A 25,212-nucleotide genomic window follows, 5' to 3' on the forward strand; every position below is an offset into this window, starting at 1 on the left:
TCATTCTATCGTCGATGCAGTGGTCGGAGGCTGTACGCTCGAATTGTTCTGGTCGACCGGATGCGCAATATGGAGCACTTGACAGATTATCGTTATGCAGTCATTTCGTTCAAGGTGAGACGGACTCAAAGCGATATTATCCTGGAACTCGAATGCTGAAAGTGCGCTCTTGAATAGGTGAAGCATAATAGAGTCTCCGTTTAACGGACTGGGCGAGCTACCTTCTGCTCTCAACGCAAGCACATCCCCATGGTTTCGTTGAGCATATGCACAGTCTCGCGGAAATGGTTGAACGCTGACTTTTGGATGCGCAGCTCGGAGACAGGAGTTCTGGCGGTTCTGCTCACACAAACATGTACGTCAGTAACATAGGACAATACGCCGCAGGGGTGTTGAAAACGAATGAGGAACAGTAAGATCGGATGTCCGGATTCAATCAACGACTTACGGTTTCCGCGGATGATAGATATTCTTCCTCTCCCACCACCAGGCATACATGAGATTCTTTACAATGTGGTGCTCGACTCCTTTCTGGCTTGTAGCGCCGCGAAGAAATTCCAATGTGTTTGTTATTTTCCTCTCGTCAAAATCGGTAGCTTTTCCTTCGCGGAAGGCATTTCGCAGACGATCGCGAAGTGTATAGCGGGATGGTTTCGAAAATTGTATTGCGCGGTGGCCTTCTCGCCAGAGATGTCGGTATGCGTGGATCAGTTGGAGTCGAGTGGGAGCTGACATTTTTGATCCAATACAAAAGTTCGGGCACTGGGCGAACATATACTGTTTTGCTGTTGACTTTCAGATTCAGCCCAATCGGTGCCAAGAACTCGCCAAGGGATCGATTTGGCGTGATGGCGTGTCGAGCGGTTTGCGTCGGCATTCAGAGACGACGTTTGTCCCGATTTAGATCGCGCCACCATCTTCAGTTCTTGCAAATAATATCCTGACTGCTCGACCAACTGTTTCTCTCTTTTTCCCTTAGCTAAACCGTCAAGGTCCTCTGCCCCTCCTTTCATATTTTTTTTTTGTGCCTGACACTGGCATTTTTGAACCCTGCTTTCAGACTCTTATTACCTTTTCTTGATCGCATTTGCATTCTCCGCAACACCACATACACTGCCCCGCAACAACCCCCACCATGTCTACAATCAGCAAACCGGCCCTCCCACCTGTGGTGATGAACTCAGTCACTGAGCAGATTGGCAACACGCCTATGGTGCGCTTGAACCGGATTCCTCAGAGTTTTGGTATCGAAGCTACCATCTACGCCAAACTCGAATACTTCAACGCCGGCGGAAGTGTCAAGGACAGAATTGCTTTGCGCATGATTGAGGAGGCCGAGCGCTCCGGCCGTATAAAGCCAGGAGATACGCTGATTGAACCTACCAGCGGTAACACGTAGGTTGCGCTACTGAACGTTGCAATCTAATGATCTTATGCTGAGAATTGTTATATACAGTGGTATCGGTTTGGCTCTTGTCGCTGCAGTTAAGGGTAAGGAAGATTCTTTTTACATGCACCATTGATTCAAGATTTTAAATTTTGACAACATTCTCAGGATACAAGACAATCATTACCCTTCCCGAGAAGATGTCAGCCGAGAAGGTATCCGTACTTAAGGCCCTTAACGCCACTATCATTCGAACCCCGACTCAGGCCGCTTGGGATTCGCCCGAGTCGCACATTGGTGTCGCCCGTCGTTTGGAAAAGGAACTTCCCAATGCACACATTCTTGACCAGTATGGAAACCGTGACAACCCGTTGGCTCACGAATTTGGCACCGCCGAGGAAATCTGGACACAGACAGAGGGCAAGATCAAGGCTGTCGTTGCCGGTGCTGGAACTGGTGGTACCATTACTGGCATTGCGGCCGGTCTTAGAAAACACAACCCGAACATTCAGATTATTGCTGCAGATCCTCAAGGCTCGATTCTTGCTCTGCCCGCCTCGTTGAATGAGGAGCATGCCAATGAATCCTACAAGGTCGAAGGCATTGGCTACGATTTCATTCCTGATGTGCTGGACCAGAAGAGTGTGGACCGCTGGTACAAAACTGAGGATCGCGAGTCTTTTGCGCTTGCGCGGAGATTGATTGCTGAGGAGGGTCTCTTAGTCGGCGGTAGCAGTGGAACAGCCCTCGCAGCCACGATCAAGGCTGTCAAAGACCTTGGATTGAAGAAGGGCGACGTTGTTGTCACCATCATGCCCGATAGCATCCGAAGCTATCTCACAAAGGTGAGTGCCTACTTTACCCAGTATTTGAGAAATCATTCTAATCGTATTCAGTTTGCCGACGACGACTGGCTCGCCGCCAATGATCTGCTGCCCGCTATTAACGGCGATGCTCATGAGACTCAGGCCCCCGTGGCTAAGCCCCGCTCTTCTTCCATCGATTCCAAGGACCAGTTTCACGGTGCGACTGTTCGTACTCTTCGCCTCAAGCCTGTCACAACTGTCCTTTCGAACTCACCCTGTGCGGATGCAATCGAGGTGATGCGCGACCGCGGCTTCGATCAGCTACCTGTACTTACTCCCACTGGCGGCCGACTCGTCGGCCTCGTCACTCTCGGTAACTTGCTCAGCTACATCAGCCGCGGCCGGGCGTCTCCCAAGAGCACCGTATCTGAGGTCATGTTCAACTTTGCCAAGCTGCCCGAGGTTACGACGGATCCCCGCGACATTGAGAGTCAATTGGGCGCGAAGCCCAAGCACCACAAATTCGTCGAGATCACTGTCGATACGCCTCTCAGTGCGCTCAGCCGTTTCTTCGAATGGAACAGCGCGGCTGTCGTTACGGAGCGCGATGAGAAGAGCGCTGCGGGTCTCAAACCTCTCGCCATCGTTACCAAGGTCGACCTTCTCACCTGGTTGGTCAAGCAGGGGCGCATCTCCGCGTAAATAACATCTGGGTCAATATGATATCCATGGTATATGGGTGATGCTTGGTTCCTTGGAATTTTTACACTACATATTCACTACTCTGCTGATCAGCCAGCCCTTTGTGGTGGATGTTGATTTGATCATGATTCATGCGTAACGCATTCAACATACGGTTGGGTGGTTGCATTATGGCGTTGTTTTCCTCGTTTGACTCTTCTTCTTTTCTATTGTGATACTGAATTGTGGCTTCTGTTGAACATGGCATGTCGTTTTTACGGCGGTAGGATTCGTTTTCGGTCGGTGCAAATCAATAAAGGGTATAGATATCAATAGAACAAGTCTCGATTTTATCGTATTTGACTGTCCGTTACCTGATTCAGTTGTAGATTCTGGATAAATTATGCCTACGATGCAGTGTGGTATTATAGTAATGCAATAGTCCTACCTATACCCGCCTCGTGCACCAGCGCTAGTTAAACCTTAAAGCTGAACCCCACCAAACGCGGTCACTATGACTCTCCGCTGACCACCACATAATGACATGTGGAAACGATCAACAACTCCGACCCCAATCCGGAGTGCTGTACTCCGGAGCTTGGTAATCATCTATTCTGACATGACTTCGACCGTTGACTATTTAAAGCTCTACAATGTGTTGATAGATGATCAAATTAGCACAAAAACCTTGACTACAGCCTTTCGCCATGACGGGCAATCCCCAGCCATACACAATTTCAGTGCCTGACGCAGCGCTCGAGGAGGTGAAGCAGCGTCTTTCCTTTGCGAAATTTCCTGACCAGCTCCAATCCCCAGATCAGAATGATTGGCCATTCGGCGTCCCAGTAGCAGAAGTTAAAAGGCTTGTGACCTATTGGAAGGACAAATTCGATTGGCGAAAAGCAGAAGCACAATTAAATAAACTGCCGCATTACAGAACCGAAATTGAGGTCGATGGATTTGGCACTCTAGATATTCATTGTCAGTGTGGTTTTATTGCGTTGTTTTTCAATACTCGCCAATACACCCAAGGTTAAGACAACTTATGCTGACGTCCTGCATGCAGTTATACATCAAGTCAGTCCAAACAAGAATGCAATTCCGCTTCTATTCTCGCATGGTTGTAAGTTTCCTATTTCATTGAAATCGATTTGCATAGAAGAATTTCTAGAGCACGGAAAGCTCGAATTCTTCAAAAACAAAAAACAGAAAAGAGAAAGGGACTAATAAAATCAGGGCCTGGATCATTCATCGAAATAACAAAACTGCTACCATTTTTTCAAGGAGACGATAAAACCCCAGCATTTCATGTCGTTGCGCCATCACTGCCAAATTTTGGATTTTCATCTGGCGTCAACCGTCGTGGTTTCGTACTCACAAAATACGCAGAAACTCTGAATAAGTTAATGCTTAAGCTTGGCTACGATCAATACGGTACTTTCTATAATTTAAAATCCGATTTTTTATTCCGGTTTCTTACATTTTGATAGTCACACAAGGCGGCGACTGGGGCTTCTCCGTTACTCGTGCGCTAGGTAGAATCTACCCGCAGCACTGCAAAGCATCGCACATCAATCTGGTTCTCGCGCGAGAGCCAAACTGGACTAAGCATCCACTTCTGGCTCTTCAGCATGCCCTATTTTCTTATACAGACCGGGAGAAGGCTGGTCGTGAGCGCACCAAATGGTTCGACGAAGAGGGATACGGTTACAACCTTCTACAAAGCACAAAGCCGCAAACCATCGGATACGCTCTTGCCGACAGCCCTGTCACGCTACTAGCATGGATCTACGAAAAACTTCATGACTGGACAGACGGGTATCCCTGGACCGAAGACGAGATTTTGACATGGGTATCTATTTACTGGTTTTCGACTGCTGGGCCAGCGGCCAGCGTGAGGATCTATCATGAAGCGACGCGTCCCCAGCCTTATTCAGACATATCAACCAGAGCTTTAGGCGAGTACACGCCAAATGTTAAGCTCGGCATTGCCCACTTCCCTAAGGAAATAACGGTGGTCCCAGACACGTGGGCAGCTACTTTGGGTCCAGTAGTTATGCAAAGCTCACATGATCATGGTGGACATTTCTCTGCATGGGAAGTACCTGATGCTATTGCATCGGATGTGCAAAAAATGTTTTGTCGGGGTGGACCTTGTTATGGCATCGTGAAAGGTAGAAATGGGTATTAGCTGAGATTAAGAGTTATATGGGGGACTAGGGTCATATATAGAATGCTAGGTACACAACAGCTGCTTTTGAGCATGAATTAATACTTACAAAAGGCCAGATTGAGCTTATAATCCATCTTTATCTGTAGCCACATGATTTACACAAACTGGTGGTTGCCCCGCATGCTGTGTAACTTGTTGTTGCGACGAAAGTGTTCCTTATCGATAAGCAGCCGCTATCTCCAGTCCAATGCGTCATCAGGGTCCAACTTGCTCGCATCCCCTCGACCACTCGTTTCGTCATGGACATGCCCTAAATTGCTCGACTTAGCCCTTGCAGCTGAAACATTCTCTTCTACAACCATATTATTCTTTTATTGCAAGTATCCAGACATTCCATCGTCTTTCCAGAGTCGCCCTGTTTCTATGTCGATTTATCTCACTGGTTAAGTTATCTCAAGTAGCTTCAAAACAAGCAGGGCACAACCAACACCAAAAATGTCCGGGTTATTTACCTACCATAATTTCTCACTATCCGAGACTCCCCCTTTGACAGGCAAAGTCGCCGTCATCACCGGCGGACATGCCGGAATCGGGCGCGAAATCACCGCGCAGTTGCTCTTGCACGACATTGCAAAAGTGTACATCCTTGGCCGAAAGCAAGAGAACTACAGCGACGCTATTAAGGAGTGGACGACACGGAAGAGTATCCCTGAAGAAGAATGCTTGAAGCGAACTGAATTCTTGACGTGCGACCTGAGCGATCTTGTGGCTGTGAAAAGCACCGCGTTGGACATTGTGAAGAAGATTAGAAGCGACGGGGGGACGGCGAGGCTGGATATGCTGTTTGCGAATGCTGGTATGTTTGTGTGCAGTCGTTACTCTTTTTTATATAACATTTAAATTTTGTGGGGGTTTCAGGAGCTGATTTTTCGAAAATAGGCGTGCCTACTGTGCCCGAGTATACTCTTTCGCCGCAAGGCATTGAAACTATATTTGCGGCAAACCACCTCGGTCATTTTGCATTGATTAACATTTTGCTGCCGCTGCTTGAAACCACGGCATCGAAATATGGCAATGCTCGTATTATTGTTACGACTTCATCATTCCATATGGGCTGCCAGGAGCTAGATCTTGCTTTACTTACATCGCCGACTCGCACCAAGAGTCCTGCCAATGTCGACAGCTGCTGGAGATATGCGAGAAGTAAGCTTGCCAACATTCTCTTTACACGCCAGCTGGCCAAGCTCTTGAGCAAAAAGAGCGCAGAGAAGGTCTATGCAAATTGCTTCTTCCCAGGGAATATACCCACGGGAGCAATGGACACGTGGAAAGACCTGTTTGGATCTATTGGAGGTGGGTTGCTGAAAGGGATGTTCCAAGTAGTTGGTCAGTCGACGGCTGATGGTGCTGCGACGGGCATTTTCTTGGCTGCTAGTCCGGAGGTCGAAAGAGCTGGGCTCAAGGGCAAATATTTTATCCCGATTGCGACCGAAGATCAGACAAGTAAGCTTGCAGAGAATAAGGACCTGGCGCATAATCTGTGGTACTGGAGTGATCACCAGACCACCAAGGCGTTGGGTAAAGACTGGCAGGACGTTGCTGTTGAAATAGAGTAGGGTTTAGCAGACATAAGATGATGAGTTACGAGTTATGATAGTGAAGTCTATAAACAATGTAATAGTCCTAGTTGTGATATCGTGGACCTCTTTTGTTTTCTCGGTGCCGAGAATGATAAATGGTATTTTATTGAATGAAGCTATGGATATATGGAAAATATGGCAAGGAAAACTTTCCGTCATTATAAGCTCTCGGCGATCCAGTCCCACCATTTCCCCACCTCTGGGCCTTCGCCGCCGAGGACACTACCTCCGGCAATGGTCACCGACACACCGACGTCCTCCATCTGAGCAAACTCAAATTTGCCTTCGCCGCCCTCTCCAAGCCACTCCTTCTCCTCGGCCATATCTGAATCGCCCATGCCGATGCCCGAGTCAAGCAGGCCCTTGGACCTCGACTCACGGACCTTTGTAATTTCCGCTTCTAGCGCCGCTTTGACCAACGGTGCCGGCAGCGCGGTAAACAAGTCCTGCTTATTGGCAGCGATGAGGAGAGGCATCTCCGGAACCTTCTTCGTTCCCATTGCGCGCTTCTGCAACATGAGGAGAATGTCATGAAGGTATTCTGCTGCTTCTCTCAGACCGGCATCTGTCGGCCCACCAGCGCCGGTTGACAAATTTGCAGCGTCAACCAGGAACACAATTCCCTTGAGGTGCTGCGGCGATGTAATATTCTCGAACGCATGGTGTCGGAGCTTGCCGTGTCCAGGCGTGTCAACGAGGAGGAAGATCTTGTGCTCTTTTGATGACGGATCATGGGAAGATCGATACCGGTTGGACGCAGCGGTCGTGGTGACGGGGAGGGCAGCCTCGACAGTCAGCGGGGTTTGGGAGGTGTGCGTTGTCGCGGGACTGCCTCGTTCGAACTGTAATACGTGTTAGTGATTGCCCGTTTTATTTGAAGCTTGGTGTAGGTCGAGTGCTACGAGCGATTGCAGTTGAAAATTGAATCGAATTACGAGCAGTAAGAGCTTATCAATGCATACCAGCGTCAAAAGAGAGGTCTTTCCAGCACCACTAGGTCCCACGATCAAAAATGAAGGAAGTGTCCTCGAGGAACTGGACCTGAACAAGACAAAGTGCAGGAAGAGCGGCACAGCGAGTGCAATGGCGATTGTGATGACAATGACCGTCAATGACGGGTGGAGGGCTTGTGAGAGCCATCCTTCTGGATGAGCCCACGTCATATTAGAAAACTGACGTCGGCGGATGAAGACGGTTGAAGGTTAAACGGAAATGATAGAGTCGTTGATAGTTGACAGTTGAACGTCACAAAATCGGCGGAAGTTGCCGCACCGGCTGCGCCTCGTCTGGGGAATTTGGAAGCTTACAGAGCATCTGCGTCTCAGCCACAACAACACCAAGCTCCAACGGCGGCGTTGCGATAGGTCGGGTTGGAAATATTCTTAATGATGTTCATGATCATTACGATATAGCTTTATTGTTTATGATGGTTCATAGAAATATTCTACCTGGATTTCATTCTTCATTCAGCGAATCTCCGGAATAATTTCGAAATCTAGCCAAAAACATATTTCCGCAGCTGTTGGACTGCTGACATACCTAATTATTTGACGCCATGGCGACCAACGGGACAACAGGTCGAGGTTCTTCACGTGCGACCCCAGTTTCCAACGAGAGGAGTGCTTCCGCTACACCTAGCGCCAATGTTGAGCTCAAAACACTATCGCCGATGCCGCCGAGCGTTCCCATTGAAGAAGATATCATGCAGCTCGCGCGGTTAGGAGAGGTGGGCGCAATCCAAAAGTTATTCGAGAGGAAGAAGTTTGATGCAAAATACGCAGACGAGGAGGGAATTACACCCTTACATGTAAGGCTCCCATTGTTTACTTTTTGCCCGCTGAGACTGGAGCGCAATTGACAACGGAAGTTTAGTGGGCCGCGGTGAACAATCACTACAGTCTATGTAAATTTCTTGTGGAATCGGGCGCAGATGTTAATGCGAAAGGCGGCGAACATGGCGCGAGCCCAGCAATGTGGGCAGTTCAGCGGTGTCACTACTATGTCGTTCACTTATTGCTTCAGCACGGCGCAGACCCTCTTCTTACGGACAACCAAGGTTTCAATATGCTTCATCTGGCAACATTTGATGGCAACGTCTTTTTATTATTGGTCGTTCTCCACCAGTCTATTCCAGTCGACGTCCCCGATGCCCATGGACATACAGCTCTCATGTGGGCTGCTTATAATGGATATCCTGCCGTGGTGGATCTCTTTTTGCGCTGGGGCGCAAATGTATATGCAACGGACGAGACGGGCATGACGGCTCTACACTGGGGTTTGGTAAAAGGATCGCGCGGTTGTATACAGAAACTCATCGAGTATGGTTCGGACCGATTTGCGTCCAGCGCGCAGGGCAAGACGCCAGGTGTTACTGCAGAAGAGATGGGCACGGTTCGCATCTGGCATCGCGCGCTTGCTGATTGCGGATATAATGAAGACGGCACACAGATGACCGTGGGATTCCCACTCTCATGGATCCTCAAGGACCGACGGGCTTTCATGTCCAAATTTTTCTTTCTATTTCCTTTCCTGATGATCTGGAGCGTCATTATGATTTTAAGCCACATGGTTGTTTATGCGGCTATACCCATAGCATTGGTTTCTGCATTTGCTTTCAATTGGGCAGCAAAACAGGCGCTTCCATGGGCGCCAGCAGATATGCGCAGCATTCATAAAACGGTATGGTTTGGACATGTCCCCTTTCAAAAAAGCGACGAAGTGAAACTAATTGTGCAATGGTAGCCTTGGTTGGCAGGTATTTTTGCAGGTACCCTCTTTTGGGTTGGCGTTCGATGGGTGACACATATATTACCAGGTATTCCTTTAGATCCTTGTTACATTTCAGCCAACCAGCGCTAATAATGATGCAGTCACATTCTTCAGTAACCCGTTTGCCAATATCTTTTTTGGCGTGTGCTATGGTCTATGCGCATGGTTCTACTTTTACAGCATGCTGGAAGACCCTGGCTATGTTCCCAAACTGGCAAGCCGAGGCCAGCAAAAGGCCGTCATCGAGGAGCTGTTTAGCCTATGGAAATTCGACGAACAAAACTTTTGTGTGCATTGCATGCTTCGAATGCCGCTGCGAAGTAAGCATTGCAAGAAATGTTCTCGCTGTGTCGGCAAGCACGATCAGTACGTAATCTCCTCGGACCTGTCCGCTAGATGAGTTCTGCTCTCTGGAATCCCCCCCAAAAAGCTTCATGGCTAACTCATAAAAATTCTAGCCATTGCCCATGGATCTACAACTGCGTAGGCGTAAATAATCTCCGCCATTTCTTCCTGTACATTGCTTCCATGGAAGCAGGTATTATCATCTTTGTCACCCTCGTTTTGTCATGTAAGTCTCATTCATTGTCTACCATATTCTCCCCAGCCCGCCTCAACTAGATCCATTCTCTCTCATTTACCGCGCCAATCTTGCGTAAAAGATTCTAATGGAAAAACAGACCTCGAAGCTACCCCATCCCCCACCCCCGCACAATGCAATGTCCTCAGTGCAGAGATATGCAGCATTCTTCTGAAAGATCCTTTTACCATTGTCCTCACAATATGGACCTGTCTCCAACTCACCTGGGTCACTATGCTTCTTGTCGTCCAACTCGTTCAAATCTCCCGCGCCCAGACTACCTACGAGAGCATGCATTCCCGCTTGCACGCGCACGACGAGGACATTTCGACAGCAATGACATCGGTCATTACCGCGGGCACTACCTCTCTTGAAGGAGCCCAGCTCGCTTCTTCTTCTTCACCCACCCCTTCAGCCTCTGGCGTAGCTACACCTGCTGGTCCTGCTGGCGCCGCCACTACCGCACCGGGCATGCCTCCAGGGAGCAATGTACCCGCCCAACCCGGCATCGGCCGCCGACCACATCCCCACCACCGCCCGTCCGAGGGCTGTCTCACACAATGGAAGAAACTGCTCGGCATCGACACGTTTCTCGAAACCGCATTCTACGGATCCAAAGGCCATCCTGACCGCGCTGGAACGGCCGCTGCACGGCGACGACCCAAGAACCAATTCTCCAGAGGCGTCGTTACCAATTGTAAAGATTTCTGGTGTGATCCTGCCCCGATCTTCAAGAAGCGAGAGAATGGCGTCGCCATGCTCGATGGCGTCGTGGTCAATTATGCGAAAATGTATGATGTGCCGCCACGCATGAAGTTTAGTAGGAGACAAGGCGCGGCTTATGAGAGTATCGCGGCGGATGCTGTGTAGTCCTTGGTTGCTTAGTCGCACTTTCTTCTTTTCTCACGTTTTGCCTGCCGTCTTTCCTCTCGACTCTAGGGACCAACTCATGAAAATTGTCATCTTTTTTTATTTTTATTTATGTTTTTCTTCTATTTGCATCATAGTATGGCGGTTTTTTCTTCCTAGTTGCATGATAGTTGGCAAAGTAAATAATACAAAGATCAACAAAACAACATTTACTCTGAAGCACTCTCTGATCAAGTGTCTCTTTCTCTACACCTCCCTTGTATTATTGTCGTGATCTTCAGCCCTTTTCTCGACTTTTGATCTATTCTAGTAACCTTCTGAATACAATTTTTCTTTCTTTCTTTCTTCTCTCTCCTCCCCACCTCAAAGATTATAATTATTCACGCCCTACTTTTCACCCCTCACCCCTCACCCCTGATGTCTTGCCCTCTTTCTCGCACTGCCAGGACCAATAGCGCTCGAGTCTCGTCTCTCTCTGCCCTCCGCCAGACCAGACGTGCTGGCGGCGCCCCGAGTTGCAGGGCCAGGCGCAGCAGTAGTACTGTGCTCTTTGGCCTCGAGCACGAGCTCAAGCACATCGTATGCGAACTGGGGATACTCGAGACACATGTTCCGGAACTCGCTCTCGGCTTCGTGGCGCAGGATATGCGAGCGCGTGGCCCAGAATTTGGCGACGGGCGTGCGGACAGCGGCGTCCTCGCGCGCCGTGTTGGCGTAGATGTATCTCGCATAAGCGATTTCGCCGCGTGCTGTGGATTGGACGTAGTGGATTTTGGAGTGGGCGAGGCGTTTTAGTTGCTATTAGGGTGGACGGTTAACGGTCAATGGTGAAAATTGGGTAGGCGATTTTTGGGGGGGGGGGTAGGGGTGACTTACAGGCATGCCAAGTTTCTCCGCTAGAGTGAGCACCCGCGCGTGCTTGAGCATCTGGCTCCCGTCTTCGTCAAAGTCAGGCGCAGAAGTGTCTTCTTCAAGTCGCCGTTTCGTGTCGCCTACTTTGCGCGGGAAGTATTCGCCCGTGTATATGTATTCGAGGAAACAGCCGACCGCGTCGAGATCTTCGTCTGGAAGATCTATTCTTCTGGGCTGTCGCGCAATAGCGGAGCAGTAAAGTTAGCCTGGGATTAGAAGGCCTGATGATAAAACGGACGTATATTGGTGTGCGGGAGATTGAAATCCTCCCCAAGGTGTAACTTAAGCAGAAAATTGAAGGGAGAAAAAAAAAAAAAAAAGGCCAGCATACACTCTTCTCATCTTCGTCAGATTTGGCACAAGCTTCCAGAAAATAAGGACTCTGCTTGAGTAGTGCTTCATGTGCAGTCAATGAGGCAAGCGCATCGCCTTGGCCCACGGATAATTCGACAATGGGAGACTTGAGATAACTATTTAGCTAATAGCTTAGCTTGAGGTTCCCAAACCATGGTTGACTGGGCACTCGAAAGGCTCGGGACTAGGCATACTCCAGAAACGTAACTCTTGCCGGCGGCGCAGTACTCGTCTCTTCTTTCTCTCCCGAGACGGTGTCGTTGCCTTCTGTAGGCAGAGTCTCCTGTGTGTTTTCTGTGGTTGAGGCCGGGTCTGCCGCTACAGCAGGAGCTGTGGCGGTTGCCTCGGTGGGCGCATCGCCTGAAGTCATTTCAACGTCTGTTGTTGGTGTTGCTTCGCCCGGTGCCAGTATGTTGATCTCGGGTGTAGACATGGTGTATATGGTTGGGCGTATATATTCTTGTATAGACTGCTTATGCAGAGATTCGGTCTATATTTGTTCGCGCGGGAAAGAAGAGTCGGTCTATGCGCAGAAGAATTAATTGAGGCTTCCGTATGCGGCGAATAGAAACAATGCGCAACTTTCTTATGTAGTCGTAAAACACGTATATGATTATCGAATTGTATTCTTTCCAGGGAATCGCGAGAGGGAGTGGAGGTATATAATGATTAGTGCCCTGTTCGTCGTGCGCGCAGAGGCAACCCGTAGTCAATTGCTTGGTGAAGGAGGGCTAGATTTTAAAGCATTGACGATGCGGCGCATATACAAGCAGATCCGGAGAATAATGGCTCTGGCAGCAGGGCGAATTGACGTTGGCGAATGATGCAAAAAGGTTCTCTTAAAATTGGCTTGTATCGCCCAAGTGTATATATATGCGTTGAAAGGAGCTTATAGCTTAGGCTTTAGTCGAGCTCAGGGACGACGGAGCTTTCTGTAGTGATCAGACGCAAGGAGCTGCTGGTTATCCATTGAAAGATAGGGGCATTCGAGCAAGATCGCGCAAGCAGCTTGTACATACCAGATAATTTGTAGCCTTGTCTGTAAGGTAGGAGATTATTGATAACGAGATTGAATAGAGGAATATCGTCGCAACATTGAGCATCGTGGTCTACAGCAACGTAAACACAATGACTAAGCAATGACTAAGCAAGAAGAAACCAGCGTAGGCCTTGGTTTAGCGACGAGCTGGTTGGGCTACTCACTAAAATGCACTACAAAGCCCACTACATTCTGTTATAGCGGCGACCTAGAGTCATTGTTTTAGTTGAAGCTTATAGCTAAGATATAGTCAGTCTTATTGTGGTCATTAATATTGGATCGCCCGTATTTGAAGCATGCCGGTGCGCGGCACGTGCCTATATTGCAATACTAATTTATTTCTTTCCGACAATCCGCCGGAAGAATTTTGGATCATCAGCTATTATTTGCAGATATAGCCTGCTCGGTCCGTCTGTCTCTGCACTGACACTTAAATTCGACTGGACCATTTTTTCCAAATTATTTTCGAGATGGTTCAATATAATTTTATAGAAAACGTTCTCTAATGCTCAGCAGGGATACTACCACCACTCAACGCAATAGATATATAAATTTAAGAGCATTCTTGCAATTGACATGATGCTTTATTACAGCAAAACATAACCTGCAATGGAAGAGCCAATCGGTGCTGCAACGTTGGTTCTCCGCGTACTCTATACCAAATCGGGTCGAAGGGCGCGATAGTTACGAGGAGATAAGCCAAGATAACGAAATGAAGATCAGAAAGTGTATCCTCACTGGATCTCAAGAGACATGCTTCTTCCCCTAGATCTGCTAATTTGTGATTGATTGAAATTGCATTGGCTCAATCAGGGCCGTCTTTTTTGGGTTTTCCGTTTCTTCAACCTCTCTAGCCATGACGGTAGCGGCAGCATCGCCCAGTGGCACGATAGTAGGAGCGCTAGCTTGTCAGAAGAACTCATATCTCAAGACTTTGGAGACGCAAATCATTTCCTGTGTCAAGCAAGAGGAGCAGCAGCAGCAAAATGGAAACTTGAAGAGCGGCAAGAAAGCCAAGGCGGCCGCCAAAGAGGCGGCACCGCCTCAAGAGATATGGCTGGTTGAATTTGCCGATTCAGTATTGTTTCCTGAGGGTGAGTTTGGTCTAAATTAAATGAGAAGGCAATATCACTGACTCCGTAAATGGGCGGCGGCCAGCCGTCTGATCATGGAACTCTCGACATCCTCTCCGATCCTTCCTCAGACCCTATCCCGATAGGTTTTGTCCAGCGCCAGGGCCTCCGCTGCGTCGCGCACTCCCCGCAACCTGTCTCCCCTGGCACACATGTCCGTCAGGTCGTCAATTGGCCGCGCCGCTGGTATCATATGCAGCAGCATACCGGCCAGCATCTCCTCTCAGCTATCATGGACACGTATGACAACCTCGAGACGCTGGGGTGGGGTATGGGTCGCGAGGGTGAGATGAACTATGTCGACTTGCCGCGGAAACCTACGCCAGAGGAGATAAAGACGATCCAGGACCGGTGTAACGAGGCCGTGAGGGAAAACTCCTTTATCAAAGTTGAAACACCTGAAGAGGTGAAGCATGATAAATTGCCCGATGATTATGATGCGAGTCAGGGTGTAATTCGTGTAATTAACATCGAAGGAATTGATCGTAATCCGTAGGTGTTTGTCCCATTTGACTTTGTTCTGATCCAGTGCTCAATCAAGAGACAGGTGCTGCGGAACACATTTATCACAAACATCGCATATTTCTCTCATCTTGCTACACTCGACACAGTCTGTTCATGGTAAAAATTGCCGATTGTTTTTTTCGGCAGGAGACCAGGCGGTAAGGTTTGCAACGAGCGCTGTTTCCTCGGTCAGCTCTGTGGCCAGACTTTTGGGCTGTGCAAATGACGCTGGGGAAGTCCTGTCAGAAGCGACGAAGACGAGCCAGTCACTTGCAGAGCTCAAGAAAAAGGAGAAGAAGTATCTTTCTGAGATTGCCAAGTACGAAGGTGATCGCGTTAGGGGCTTGCTGCAAAGCGGCAAAAGCGCCTGGGTTTATCGCGCGGATGGCGGACTGGATTTCTTGAACAAGGTGATTGCAGAGGTCAAGGATGTTGCGAGTCAGGGCGTTCTTGTTCTAGCGTCGGGAGAGGAGAAGACGGCTGGACCGGTTGTCGTAATTGGGGAAAAGACCAAGGTTGACGAGACAGTTGGAAAGATAAAAGAGGCCGTCAAGGAGATTAAGGGTGGTGGTGGAGGGAATAAATGGCAAGGAAAGGTGGTGAGTTGGCGAGCAGGCGAGTTGGAGGCACTGAAAGAGTTGGTAGAGTCTTAATTAGACCATTGTTATACTCCGCTAGACAGATGTTGGGACATTATAGAGTATAGAGGAAAGCCAGGAATAAAATCCTGAGTATATAGTGCATTGAAAGGCGTTCCAAAATATGCGTGGCGTTGAATGATTTATACAGCGTACGTCAAGTAATAATAGTAGGCTTTTCTTAGTAAGTCTGTTCGCCTGAAAACAGGTCTTGTACGCGGGTGCTCCGGGTCCAGAATCATATTACGATACATCACTTTAGAATCATGTCTAATTTTACACGGGAACAAACTGATAGCAAATAATTCATTTAACATTTAACATTACGGTACTAAACTCATAAGATCTAACAGAAGGTTGTATGACGTGAAACTCAAATGAACCATAAACCCCTGGAATTTTGGTCCGAGACTCCGTCAGTGGTATTTGGTATTCGATAAGCATTGCGCAAATAAACCATGGAACTGATCCGATATTCTTGGTATCTGAGAAATCTAAACAAAAGAACCGATTGCGTCAATCACACATTGCGCCGGGACTCCAAATACAAGCAAACGTTTCTGTGAGCCTAACATATGTTTTGACTAGGCGTATTCAGTCTACAAACGTCCACCCCGCTGCCGGAAGCGTTCGCCTGTCGAGGGAATGGGTTTCTCGATCCGCAGCACCCATAAAAGCAAATCTTCAAGAGGCAAGAAAATCAAGTAGACGCGGTTGCAAAGGAAGGCGACGCCTGTAACAAGAACGGCCATCAGAGCGTCCAGCCAGTAGTGGTTTGCCGTGGCGACAATGGCGGAGAGGATCAAAGTCGGATATGCTAGCCCAATCGCTACGTAGACGAGCTTCCAGATGAGCGGCTTGCGGACCTCGCCCTTCTCGAGAGTGCGTCGGAAGATGCCGGAATGATAGATGAGAGTGACGCCGATGCAAAATGCATAGCCAAAGTGCATACTGGGCATAGCCGCCAGGCTGTTTACGTACTTTCCGCTCATCCAGACACTGCGAGCATCATCATGGCGGGCCGAGTCGATGAAGCCGTACTTCTCGGGCAACAGTCGCGGAGGCATGCACGGGTAGAAAGTGAAGGTGATGAATGCCAGGTGGTTGATGAGGGTGATGGTGCGGCGGGCGGTGGCGAAGGTAGGGTGAGAAGGCGCCAGATAGTAATACCACGCAATAAATCTGATTGCTCATGTTAGCTATTTTTCCATTGATGAATGAGGAAGGGCTGGTGAGAATGCGTACCCAACCGTTCCTGGAATATGGATCAAGGCATAAGACCAGTTGAGCACCGTCAAAAACGTCTGGTGACCGTGCATGAACCACTGCTGGACCTGCACTTCGGTGATGGGAAACAAGAAGCTCAGCGGGCCATATTGCTCAAATTCCAGCACTTCCAACGCATGTTCCTGCGCGACGTCCCAAATCCCAGTCTTGGAGAAGATGGCCTGTGAAGTAATGATTGTGAGGCGATAGAACGCGTATGTAATGATCCAATAGAACATCTCCATTAAGAATGGGAATTTTTGGAGGATGCGACTATGGATGTGGTTGGCAAAACGGGACGAATTAGGCGTGTAAATGAGAAAGCCACAGCAGTAACGGCGTTTGGGAAGATGCTTTGAAGCCGCCAGCGGCTCTTGAGCATCATCTTCATTTTCGCGATCGTAGCGCAGCAGGTCGTCGGCGGAATCAGCAGCGTCGGGATCGTCGAGAATGGATTTTCGAAAGCCGCCCGACTGACCACCAAATATCTTGAAGTCGCGTCTCCGGGTTACGATCATGGAAGTGACGAGGATGCTCGCCACAATCTATTCTCGTTAGTCGCCTGCTCAACATCAACCAGGGATAATCCATGTTATTTCCAACATACAATTGGTTCTACCCATTCTGGCAGCTTCCAGGCCGGTGGTGCATCCCAGTGTGGTCTGTCCACGATGGTGGTGAGGTTGTGGTGAATCATGACGGCGAGGAGATTTTGGGATGAGTGCAGAGGTGAGATTGTCGGAAGCGGGCACGCGACACACAAAGAGCGAGAGAAAAGAAACGCTCTTCCCGCGAGTGGAAAGGGAAAGGTGCGTATCAGTACTCAGCTCTCCACGTCTGCCAATTGACGCGAAAGAAGATAAAGAGGCGCCTTGAGATGCAAGAAAAAGAATGAATTGGGAAGGAGAAATGGAAAAAGAGAGAGAAAAGAAAGGTTTTGGCAGGTCGGGACGTTGGTGGTTGTAAACTGGCCGAGGATGGAGGCGGAACCACCACAAGCTTAAAGCCAACGGAACGGGGGGAACAGGCCAATTTGCATGGGGGGCTGTGTGGCCTACGCATCATCTTCACCACTACTGCGACGCTCCAAGAGTACTGCTAGAGCAACACCTACTCAATGCACCGATTAGCATTATTTCCTGGCTAGGGATCTTTCTTTGCATAGCCCCCTAGTCTACGGCGGATAGACTGATCATACATTCTACAGAATTGATAACCGGCTATTCAAATCCACTTCTCACAATGCATGGATGATCTGATTCAGCATCTGTCTTTTCTCCACTACCATGGCAATCTTTGCAGAGATACCTAAGTCTTACGCTATTCAACTATTGTTCTAGGGAGTCGGGTATCGGAAAACCCGGTCCCGAGGATAACAGCGAAGAGAGAAAGAGAAGACGCGGGGATAGAAATTGGATTTGGCCATCTAAACCACGCGAGGTTTAGTTTCACTCTTTTCTGCCTCCGCTGCCTTCATATACATGAGCCATCACGTTACAGGATCTACTCCGTACGGGATATCCTAAAGGAAATGCAAGAAAAAGAAAAAAGAACCAAAATTTTGGTTTTGCCAAGACCGTATGATTGATCTTGGCCAGGAATTGGGGAAATGAATGTGAAAAGAGCAAGGGACAAGGGGTATATCCTAGACCCGACGAGGGAAAGGCAACGTAACCTTGATGAATCTCAACCCCAAATGGACGCCACTGCCGTTGGTGGAGACTGGGATGTGTGCCCTCCGCTCGCTCGGTGACTCGCGGACCGACTTAGCAAAATTCGACGCTGTCCTTTTGTCGTCAGCCGACTCCACTGCGCTGCCACGAAATCTCTAGCCGTGCTCTATTCTTACCCGTTGGGTCAATCGCTTCGGTGGATCTCCTTTCTCAGGGGGTAAAGAGTACGAGGCCCGCGTCAGGCGTGCGCTCCTGAAGCTCTTCCGAAGCTTGGCAAGGCCATACTCCGTACTCGATAAACACAGGACTTTCTGGCTCCCTATTTCTGGCACGTGCAGATCTGTACACATCAGCCATAACACGGGCGAACGGGATAAGTCGACGGGGAAATGTCTATTCTTTCCAAGCATCACAACATTGATCTGAATGTTTGTCCATCTCTGTCAACACAAGATGGTATTATCAGCGCTGTTAACTATTAATTTCTTGGATACTACAGGACAATGATGCGCTGATGGCGTGGCCATGGTGGTTAGAACTGAGATGGGACGACGAATGCGGACCCTGCTCTTTATTTATATATGACGAAGATGTCTGTTTCGGGTTGTTTCAATAATCATCACCCTGTCCGTTATCTCGGTAGCTAAGTTGAATGCAACATGAACGCGACGCTATACTGAGTACTGGCCGACTTATGCTCCTACAGAGCAATACTTGGTCAAGCGATGCATATATAATCTCCTGTAACGCCACTTGCTTCACGCCAAGGAGTCGCAAAATGTAGAACTTTTATCTTACAAAAAGATCATTCAGTACCTTTTTGGCATCTCATATGAAAATGACATGGATCTGATATTTTTGTATTGCTCTTCTGGGACATATCCCGTACCGGTACTTCGCCGAGACAGGAAAGTCGTAAACTGGCCTTCCTGACTTGGCTTGGTCTCAAGTACCGGTACGGCCAACCCTAATCACGGAATCCGTTCAGCAATTGTGTTTGGATGATTCCCCTCCGCTGAGTGACCTCAGCTGCCCCGCCATTCAACTCTCCAGTTCTCATCCTATATGAACGGCTTTTGTCGCAATTTGGTATCAAGAAGCATCCCAGCTGCTTGGAGGCCTCGCATTTCCTCAAGTGTGACAGAAAGCTTCTGGGCTTCCACGACCGCTTGCAGAATGGCGTCGACTACGATTCATTCGCCCCGCGATCCCAATACGTTGTCCAACTATAACAATTTCATCACCACGCATACTGTAGCCAATTTTAAGATCGACTTCAACCAGAAGAAGCTCCAAGGCAATGTGACACTGCAGCTCAAGTCCATTACTCCGGCCGAGAGCGACTACATAACCCTCGATACGAGCTATTTGGATATCAAGGGTGTGAAGCTCGATGGTACTGCGGCTAAATGGGAGGTGCTTCCTCGCCTGGAACCCTATGGAAGTCCTCTCAAGATCAGTCTGCCCAGTGGCGTAGCGGATGGCGAGACGGTCAATGTTGATGTGTGTAACATCTCTGGGTACTGAAAAGAACGAATGTCAGGGACTGATGGAACAAAATTGATGTAGATTTCGCTGTCAACTACCAAGGACTGTACGGCGCTGCAGTGGCTGGGCCCAGCACAGACATCAAACAAGAAACACCCGTATATGTGTAAGCCGCCCAATACATTTCTGGTGGATGAGAGCAATATGGACGATGACAGGCTGGCGCTTGCAAAACCGTTGAACGCGGCTGACACAAGGACACGGGAACAGTCTCCCAGTGCCAGGCTATCCATGCACGAAGCTTGTTTCCCTGTCAAGATACACCCGACGTCAAATCTACCTATGACTTTAATATTCGCTCGCCTTTGCCAGTCTTGGCTAGCGGTCTTCCCACAGGCTCCAAGGACTTTGAACAAGGCGAGCATGGCGAACCTGGTACCCTGCTTTACACGTTTCAACAAGCGCTGCCGATTCCCAGTTATCTGTTTGCACTTGCCAGCGGGTCCGTTAAGATTTCCAGAGCTTGTTTATGCATCATGCGCTGACAGTCAAAGTGATATCGCATCCGCTGCAGTAGGCCCGCGCAGCGTCGTCTGCACGGGTCCAGAGGAGCTGCAAGCATCGAAATGGGAACTTGAAGATGATACGGAGCGGTTTATCCAGGCCGCCGAGGTAATTCAACGTCAGGAGCGAAAGTATGCTTGGTTCATGAAGCTGAGTATCGCAGAAAATTGTCTATCCATACGCATGGACGACGTACAACGTGTTGGTTTTACCTCCCAGCTTCCCCTATGGAGGAATGGAGAACCCTATTTTCACCTTTGCTACGCCAACTATCATCTCCGGAGTATGTGCTTGATTTTGTCCCTGCTACACCACATCATTGACGACTTTTAGGACCGAGAGAATGTCGACGTTATCGCACATGAACTTTCTCATAGCTGGAGCGGCAATCTTGTGAGCAATGCTTCCTGGGAGCATTTTTGGTTGAATGAGGGCTGGACGACATATCTCGAGCGTAGGGTAAGTGGTCGCTCACCCGTATTGCGGTGAATACGCTAACATTCAGTGCCCAGATCCAAGCAGCCATGTAAGAGAATGGAGGAAAACTGGGATTTGATCATGTACTTATGAGTTTGATAGTCACGGCGAGCCGCACCGAGACTTTTCTGCCATTATTGGTTGGAAGGCACTCTCCGATTCCATCGACCAATTTGGCGAGGACCACGAATTTACAAAAATGATCGTTGATCTCAAGGGCAAGGACCCTGACGATGCATTCTCAAGTATTCCCTACGAAAAGGGATTCGTCTTCCTTTATTATCTAGAGAAACTCGTGGGAAAAGACAAGTGGGACAAGTTCATTCCTTACGTGAGTCTAGGGTCCATTCATTTCCAGGGGAATACATTGCTCTAACGATTGGCAGTATTTTACCAAGTACAAGGGAAAATCGCTCGACTCCTATGATTTCAAGTCTACTGTGCTCGAATTTTTCGCCAACGACGTTGAGGCGTCCAAGAAGGTCAACGATCTTGATTGGGACACATGGTTCTACAAACCTGGTTATCCTCCAAAGCCTAATTTCGACACCTCGCTAGTTGACCGATGCTATAAGCTAGCTGAGGATTGGGCGGAGCTGTCCAAGGACGGCGGTAAAGCCGACTTCAAGCCGAGCAAAGATGATATCGCTGGCTGGACCGCTAATCAGGTCGTGGTGTTTCTGGAGAAAATCCAGAGCTGGGAAAACCCAATGATTAAAGGTGCTGTGGAGCTCATGGGTAAAAGATACGGCTTTGAGAGTAGCCAGAACGTCGAAGTGGTAAGCCGGTACTTTGGCATCGGCTTGAAGGCGAAATATACTGCTGTTTACCAGGCGAGCGCTGATTTGCTCGGCCGCGTTGGGCGTATGAAGTTTGTGCGGCCGCTGTAAGTTCTCTTGAGATTTTTGACACTTGAACGTCCATCTAACTTTGCGTAGGTACCGCCAGCTCAACGAAGTGGACCGAGATCTTGCGGTCAAGACATTTGAAAAGAACAAAGATTTCTATCATCCCATCTGCCGGCAGATGGTTGAGAAAGATCTGTTTGGAAATAAATAGAAGAACCCAAAAGATGTGAGTAATGTTAGGGGATGCGTCTTCAAGAGATGCGACGGTCCACTAAGGACGCCAGCAGCTCCTTGTCCCAGCGCCACTGCAGGGGTAGTAAAAAAGATGCACTCATGTAATAAACTAGATACTAGCATTTGTGAGGATGGCATCTAGCCAATATCCTTGAAAAAATCCCAATATTCTGTGATGTATTGTGCTTGGAAAACATTGAGGTTTTTTCATATAGTAAGCTTGTTTTTGACGTTGTGACGGGCCTAAATTCATCCATTGCGACGCTCGGAGCCTCGTCAACCACAACAGCCGACGCGTCGCAGGTCGCGTATCGCGTATCCTGTCCCAGCCCGGCCCCATCAACTCCAATCGTCATCCTTGTTGATCTACCAGAATCAAACTCCGATCAGCCAGACGTCACAAACTTAGACAATTAGTACTGGTTGGATTTTTACTATCATTCGACCGTACGAAGGAGAGAAGCAACATTTTTCGATATTAAAAGCACCACCTACCCTTTAATACACATCAATTGCGACCTAGATATCATGCCGCGTCCTAAACGGACTAAGGTTGCCTCCTCGGCGCCTGTAGTCGAGACATCATCGAGATCCACGGGAAAGAATGGACCGAATTCTGGAAGTAGTAATACTCTAAAAATTCAAAGCCCCAGGGGCTCAGTGACAGAACGAAATGTCTTGGAGGAAGTGAGAAACACAAATCAAGACGGTCGACGAAGGAGCCGACGAAGTGTTTTCAGCAAGCAAGAGTTGGTATTGAGCGGGGAAGTCGACACTACTCGAAATGCGGATGGACAAGAAGGAAACGTCAATGAAGCTGATGAGGCGAGAGAAAACAATGAAGAACAAGTTAGGATTGGGGACAGCCAAATTGAGAATGATGCCGAGATCTCCCCGCAAGACCCGGTTGCAACTCATACACCTGCGAGACGGCGAGGACGACCAGCACGCACCAAGCTGGTACAAAACACAGAGCACGAAAAGATTCTTGAAGCACTACGCGCACGAAGAGAGGCCGCAATCAGGGCTCAGAATGAGGAGATTCAAGTCCCTTCGACGCCTCCGGAAGAAGCCTTACTTGGCGCAGCAACGCCGAAGTCCAACAACCGAATTAACAGCTCAGTTCTCACATCTGGTGGTCGAGGAAGGCGAGCACATGGCACACCATCAATGGAGAGCTCTATTCTGGCGATTGCAAATTTCAAACGCCGACCTCGTCAACCTAGCATTCTTCGTATGGTCCAGCAGGACCGTGACAATCAATCCGGAGATGACGATGAGGATGATTTCAAGCCTGACGACGAATCTACACCTCTGAATCTGAACAGAACAAGAACACAAATCCCCCCCGAAACCCCAGCAAGCTCCTCCTCCCCGCCTGCATCACAGGAGCTCCCCCTATCCTCGGGCTCGCGGAAACGTAAATTGGTTTCTACTCAGCCAATCTCGGGTGCGCAGGAGGAGGGAAATGTGCAAGTCCCTCGGTCATCTCCTCGTGAAGGATCTCCTCGCGAATCTTTGTCGGAACGCGAATCTCTGTCGCCACCTCCGCGAAGTCTGGCTTCTGAAGAGGAAGACATCAACCAAAGTGCAGAGGATGCCAGTCCCAGTGATGGTGATCAGCAGTCTCATGGTTCAGAAATCTGGAGCCAAACCATGGCACCACCAGCAAGTTCGTTTCTTGCTGACAGTCCTGGAAGCCCCGTACAGCCACAGCGCCCCTTGCGGTCAAAGAACTCTGCACGACAGGCATCACGACATAGTGCTGTCGGAGGGGAAGACGGCGACGATGACGAAGATGAGGGAGTAGCATCGGCTGCCGAGTCTTCAAATGACGACCAAGACGACCATGAAGAAACGCCGACACGCAAAAAGACAATATCACGTCAATCTCAATCTCGGCCAAGACGTGCTGCAGCATCCGATTCAAACAACACAGCCAAGAACACAAGACCGTCCAAGTCAAATCGGAAATATGACAAAGATCCCTTTGCCATCCCAACTGCAACTCTACAGGGTCTCCTCCCACGCCGCCGCCGTCGACGTCGTGGGCCAGGCGAAAGTCGTGGTCGATATGACAATGAGGGCGATGAGTTTGATATTCCCAGCAGTGGCGCCGAGGACAACGAAGAGGCTACAAGTACCATTCTTGTGGACGATAATGACGATGACGGCGATGCGGATGCGGATGCGGATGAGCTAGCTCGGCCTGGTCGGCCTGGTCAGAGACTCGGCGCAAACAAGAACGCAAATAAGTCTTTGCCGATGCTCGCCCACAAGACAAACAAAAGCACTCAATCAAAGGTTTCTGCTGGTGCGAAAGGAACAGCCTCTGCCAAAACATATGGCGCCCGTCGTCATCGTCAACGCCGGGCTGCTTCCTCTGACAAGGAGAATGATAATGATCTGCAAGCCAATGGTGAGACGACACCAAAGGGCAACGCAGAAGCGGCGGTGAAGACGAAAGATTCTCGAGAATTAAACCGCATGAAGGCAAAGTTCCAGCAGGTCGATGACTGGGCGCTCGATTTTGAAGCGGTTACAGCGAGTAGTAGTCCCCCTTCATCAGGCATGGCGAGATAATTTTATCTTTTCCGTCAAAGGGCGGACTGTCGAGATTACGAAAGAAGAAAGGGTTCAAATATGGAGAGACGTGGTTAGGCAAGAGGTGTAGGAGCCTCTTCCTACCTCATACCTTTCTGGATATGATATTTGAGTGCTTGAAGCGTGATATTTATCTTGCTCTCCTGTTATCTCCACTGTTTATCGTGAGCGTTTCAAATGGTCATTTAAGGGTTGGATGCTTGCATGATTCTTAATTCGCGTTGCTTTCCATTTTCGTGTTCTACTGGCTCCTAGCATCAATTATATCTTATTTTTTGTAATAAATTCTTAATGTTCTCCAATGATTTGCTTCCAAAATATGAATATCATTCGCGGAATAATGGAAGAGATGGATTAAACGGGATTCCCGAGGCAGAGTGATATGGATAGCTCCCGGCTACTAAACATTCTGTACTACGTATCAGTCAATTGAGCCCTTTTTTCCCTGAGACACTGCGACAGAGGTAAGAGAACCGTAAGACTACGATTAGAAAAGCTATATGCTGACTTCAGAAAGATTAAATATCAAATAAACCATAAATAAGGTTCAGTGACACGGCAAATGCTGAGCT

The 25,212-nt window shown here is 48.8% G+C and overlaps 11 protein-coding genes across 11 annotated transcripts; 7 read left to right on the forward strand and 4 right to left on the reverse strand.

Annotated features, from left to right (window-relative positions):
- Positions 1-230: 230 nt before the first annotated feature.
- On the reverse strand, positions 231-735 carry L228DRAFT_239519 (DUF1763-domain-containing protein; the record flags this gene model as incomplete). The annotated part of the gene is made up of 2 exons (XM_018331156.1): positions 231-339; positions 449-735. The coding sequence occupies 2 exons, from the start codon at positions 733-735 to the stop codon at positions 231-233; spliced, it is 396 nt and encodes a 131-aa protein (XP_018187107.1).
- Positions 736-974: 239 nt separating this feature from the next.
- On the forward strand, positions 975-3,323 carry L228DRAFT_248275 (putative cystathionine beta-synthase). Its single transcript, XM_018332817.1, has 4 exons — positions 975-1,395; positions 1,457-1,491; positions 1,556-2,232; positions 2,284-3,323. Exons 1-4 carry the CDS (start codon positions 1,136-1,138, stop codon positions 2,893-2,895), a joined length of 1,584 nt encoding a protein of 527 aa, XP_018187108.1. The 5' UTR covers positions 975-1,135; the 3' UTR covers positions 2,896-3,323.
- A 188-nt stretch (positions 3,324-3,511) lies between these two features.
- L228DRAFT_283703 (alpha/beta-hydrolase) lies at positions 3,512-5,170 on the forward strand. Its single transcript, XM_018336137.1, has 4 exons — positions 3,512-3,855; positions 3,941-3,997; positions 4,111-4,308; positions 4,365-5,170. Exons 1-4 carry the CDS (start codon positions 3,582-3,584, stop codon positions 5,063-5,065), a joined length of 1,230 nt encoding a protein of 409 aa, XP_018187109.1. The 5' UTR covers positions 3,512-3,581; the 3' UTR covers positions 5,066-5,170.
- A 92-nt stretch (positions 5,171-5,262) lies between these two features.
- Positions 5,263-6,747, forward strand: L228DRAFT_261714 (putative short chain dehydrogenase/reductase). Its single transcript, XM_018334356.1, has 2 exons — positions 5,263-5,903; positions 5,987-6,747. Exons 1-2 carry the CDS (start codon positions 5,543-5,545, stop codon positions 6,661-6,663), a joined length of 1,038 nt encoding a protein of 345 aa, XP_018187110.1. The 5' UTR covers positions 5,263-5,542; the 3' UTR covers positions 6,664-6,747.
- Positions 6,748-6,762: 15 nt separating this feature from the next.
- Positions 6,763-7,889, reverse strand: L228DRAFT_283705 (P-loop containing nucleoside triphosphate hydrolase protein). Its single transcript, XM_018336138.1, has 2 exons — positions 7,650-7,889; positions 6,763-7,529 (listed from the first exon to the last, which is right to left on the reverse strand). The coding sequence occupies exons 1-2, from the start codon at positions 7,848-7,850 to the stop codon at positions 6,846-6,848; spliced, it is 885 nt and encodes a 294-aa protein (XP_018187111.1). The 5' UTR covers positions 7,851-7,889; the 3' UTR covers positions 6,763-6,845.
- A 636-nt stretch (positions 7,890-8,525) lies between these two features.
- L228DRAFT_155743 (Palmitoyltransferase akr1) lies at positions 8,526-11,115 on the forward strand. The gene is made up of 5 exons (XM_018329332.1): positions 8,526-9,366; positions 9,430-9,502; positions 9,558-9,822; positions 9,915-10,027; positions 10,137-11,115. The coding sequence occupies exons 1-5, from the start codon at positions 8,659-8,661 to the stop codon at positions 10,904-10,906; spliced, it is 1,929 nt and encodes a 642-aa protein (XP_018187112.1). The 5' UTR covers positions 8,526-8,658; the 3' UTR covers positions 10,907-11,115.
- A 199-nt stretch (positions 11,116-11,314) lies between these two features.
- L228DRAFT_239525 (hypothetical protein) lies at positions 11,315-12,605 on the reverse strand (the record flags this gene model as incomplete). The annotated part of the gene is made up of 4 exons (XM_018331157.1): positions 11,315-11,704; positions 11,783-11,992; positions 12,150-12,288; positions 12,367-12,605. 4 exons carry the CDS (start codon positions 12,603-12,605, stop codon positions 11,315-11,317), a joined length of 978 nt encoding a protein of 325 aa, XP_018187113.1.
- Positions 12,606-13,812: 1,207 nt separating this feature from the next.
- On the forward strand, positions 13,813-15,501 carry L228DRAFT_283708 (ThrRS/AlaRS common domain-containing protein; the record flags this gene model as incomplete). The annotated part of the gene is made up of 3 exons (XM_018336139.1): positions 13,813-14,305; positions 14,416-14,836; positions 14,892-15,501. The coding sequence occupies exons 1-3, from the start codon at positions 14,068-14,070 to the stop codon at positions 15,499-15,501; spliced, it is 1,269 nt and encodes a 422-aa protein (XP_018187114.1). The 5' UTR covers positions 13,813-14,067.
- A 584-nt stretch (positions 15,502-16,085) lies between these two features.
- Positions 16,086-17,449, reverse strand: L228DRAFT_269030 (integral membrane protein; the record flags this gene model as incomplete). Its single annotated transcript, XM_018335226.1, has 3 exons — positions 16,086-16,668; positions 16,732-17,297; positions 17,360-17,449. 3 exons carry the CDS (start codon positions 17,447-17,449, stop codon positions 16,086-16,088), a joined length of 1,239 nt encoding a protein of 412 aa, XP_018187115.1.
- A 1,775-nt stretch (positions 17,450-19,224) lies between these two features.
- On the forward strand, positions 19,225-22,225 carry L228DRAFT_248284 (leukotriene A-4 hydrolase). The gene is made up of 10 exons (XM_018332818.1): positions 19,225-19,928; positions 19,995-20,079; positions 20,184-20,415; positions 20,468-20,585; positions 20,641-20,760; positions 20,811-20,936; positions 20,990-21,003; positions 21,057-21,285; positions 21,341-21,840; positions 21,893-22,225. Exons 1-10 carry the CDS (start codon positions 19,602-19,604, stop codon positions 22,011-22,013), a joined length of 1,872 nt encoding a protein of 623 aa, XP_018187116.1. The 5' UTR covers positions 19,225-19,601; the 3' UTR covers positions 22,014-22,225.
- A 222-nt stretch (positions 22,226-22,447) lies between these two features.
- On the forward strand, positions 22,448-24,893 carry L228DRAFT_248286 (hypothetical protein). The gene has a single exon (XM_018332819.1). It carries the CDS (start codon positions 22,565-22,567, stop codon positions 24,617-24,619), a length of 2,055 nt encoding a protein of 684 aa, XP_018187117.1. The 5' UTR covers positions 22,448-22,564; the 3' UTR covers positions 24,620-24,893.
- Positions 24,894-25,212: the final 319 nt, after the last annotated feature.

The sequence above is a fragment of the Xylona heveae genome, assembly GCF_001619985.1.
Source record: "Xylona heveae TC161 unplaced genomic scaffold L228scaffold_7, whole genome shotgun sequence".
NCBI classification, from domain to species: Eukaryota; Fungi; Ascomycota; class Xylonomycetes; order Xylonales; family Xylonaceae; genus Xylona; species Xylona heveae.

Bases quoted from the DNA above. Each gene is read 5' to 3' on its own strand.
- L228DRAFT_248275 (XM_018332817.1), top strand. From the start codon at position 1,136: ATGTCTACAATCAGCAAACCGGCCCTCCCACCTGTGGTGATGAACTCA. The intron at 1,396-1,456 runs GTAGGTTGCGCT...TGTTATATACAG, and splicing joins GAACCTACCAGCGGTAACAC to TGGTATCGGTTTGGCTCTTG. The intron at 2,233-2,283 runs GTGAGTGCCTAC...AATCGTATTCAG, and splicing joins TCCGAAGCTATCTCACAAAG to TTTGCCGACGACGACTGGCT.
- L228DRAFT_283703 (XM_018336137.1), top strand. From the start codon at position 3,582: ATGACGGGCAATCCCCAGCCATACACAATTTCAGTGCCTGACGCAGCG. The intron at 3,856-3,940 runs GTCAGTGTGGTT...TCCTGCATGCAG, and splicing joins TGGCACTCTAGATATTCATT to TTATACATCAAGTCAGTCCA. The intron at 4,309-4,364 runs GTACTTTCTATA...ACATTTTGATAG, and splicing joins GCTTGGCTACGATCAATACG to TCACACAAGGCGGCGACTGG.
- L228DRAFT_261714 (XM_018334356.1), top strand. From the start codon at position 5,543: ATGTCCGGGTTATTTACCTACCATAATTTCTCACTATCCGAGACTCCC. The intron at 5,904-5,986 runs GTATGTTTGTGT...TTTCGAAAATAG, and splicing joins TATGCTGTTTGCGAATGCTG to GCGTGCCTACTGTGCCCGAG.
- L228DRAFT_283705 (XM_018336138.1), bottom strand. From the start codon at position 7,850: ATGACGTGGGCTCATCCAGAAGGATGGCTCTCACAAGCCCTCCACCCG. The intron at 7,530-7,649 runs GTATGCATTGAT...CACGTATTACAG, and splicing joins AGACCTCTCTTTTGACGCTG to TTCGAACGAGGCAGTCCCGC.
- L228DRAFT_155743 (XM_018329332.1), top strand. From the start codon at position 8,659: ATGTGGGCAGTTCAGCGGTGTCACTACTATGTCGTTCACTTATTGCTT. The intron at 9,367-9,429 runs GTATGGTTTGGA...GTGCAATGGTAG, and splicing joins TGCGCAGCATTCATAAAACG to CCTTGGTTGGCAGGTATTTT. The intron at 10,028-10,136 runs GTAAGTCTCATT...ATGGAAAAACAG, and splicing joins TGTCACCCTCGTTTTGTCAT to ACCTCGAAGCTACCCCATCC.
- L228DRAFT_248284 (XM_018332818.1), top strand. From the start codon at position 19,602: ATGGCGTCGACTACGATTCATTCGCCCCGCGATCCCAATACGTTGTCC. The intron at 19,929-19,994 runs GTGTGTAACATC...AAATTGATGTAG, and splicing joins GCGAGACGGTCAATGTTGAT to ATTTCGCTGTCAACTACCAA. The intron at 21,286-21,340 runs GTGAGTCTAGGG...AACGATTGGCAG, and splicing joins GGGACAAGTTCATTCCTTAC to TATTTTACCAAGTACAAGGG.
- L228DRAFT_248286 (XM_018332819.1), top strand. From the start codon at position 22,565: ATGCCGCGTCCTAAACGGACTAAGGTTGCCTCCTCGGCGCCTGTAGTC.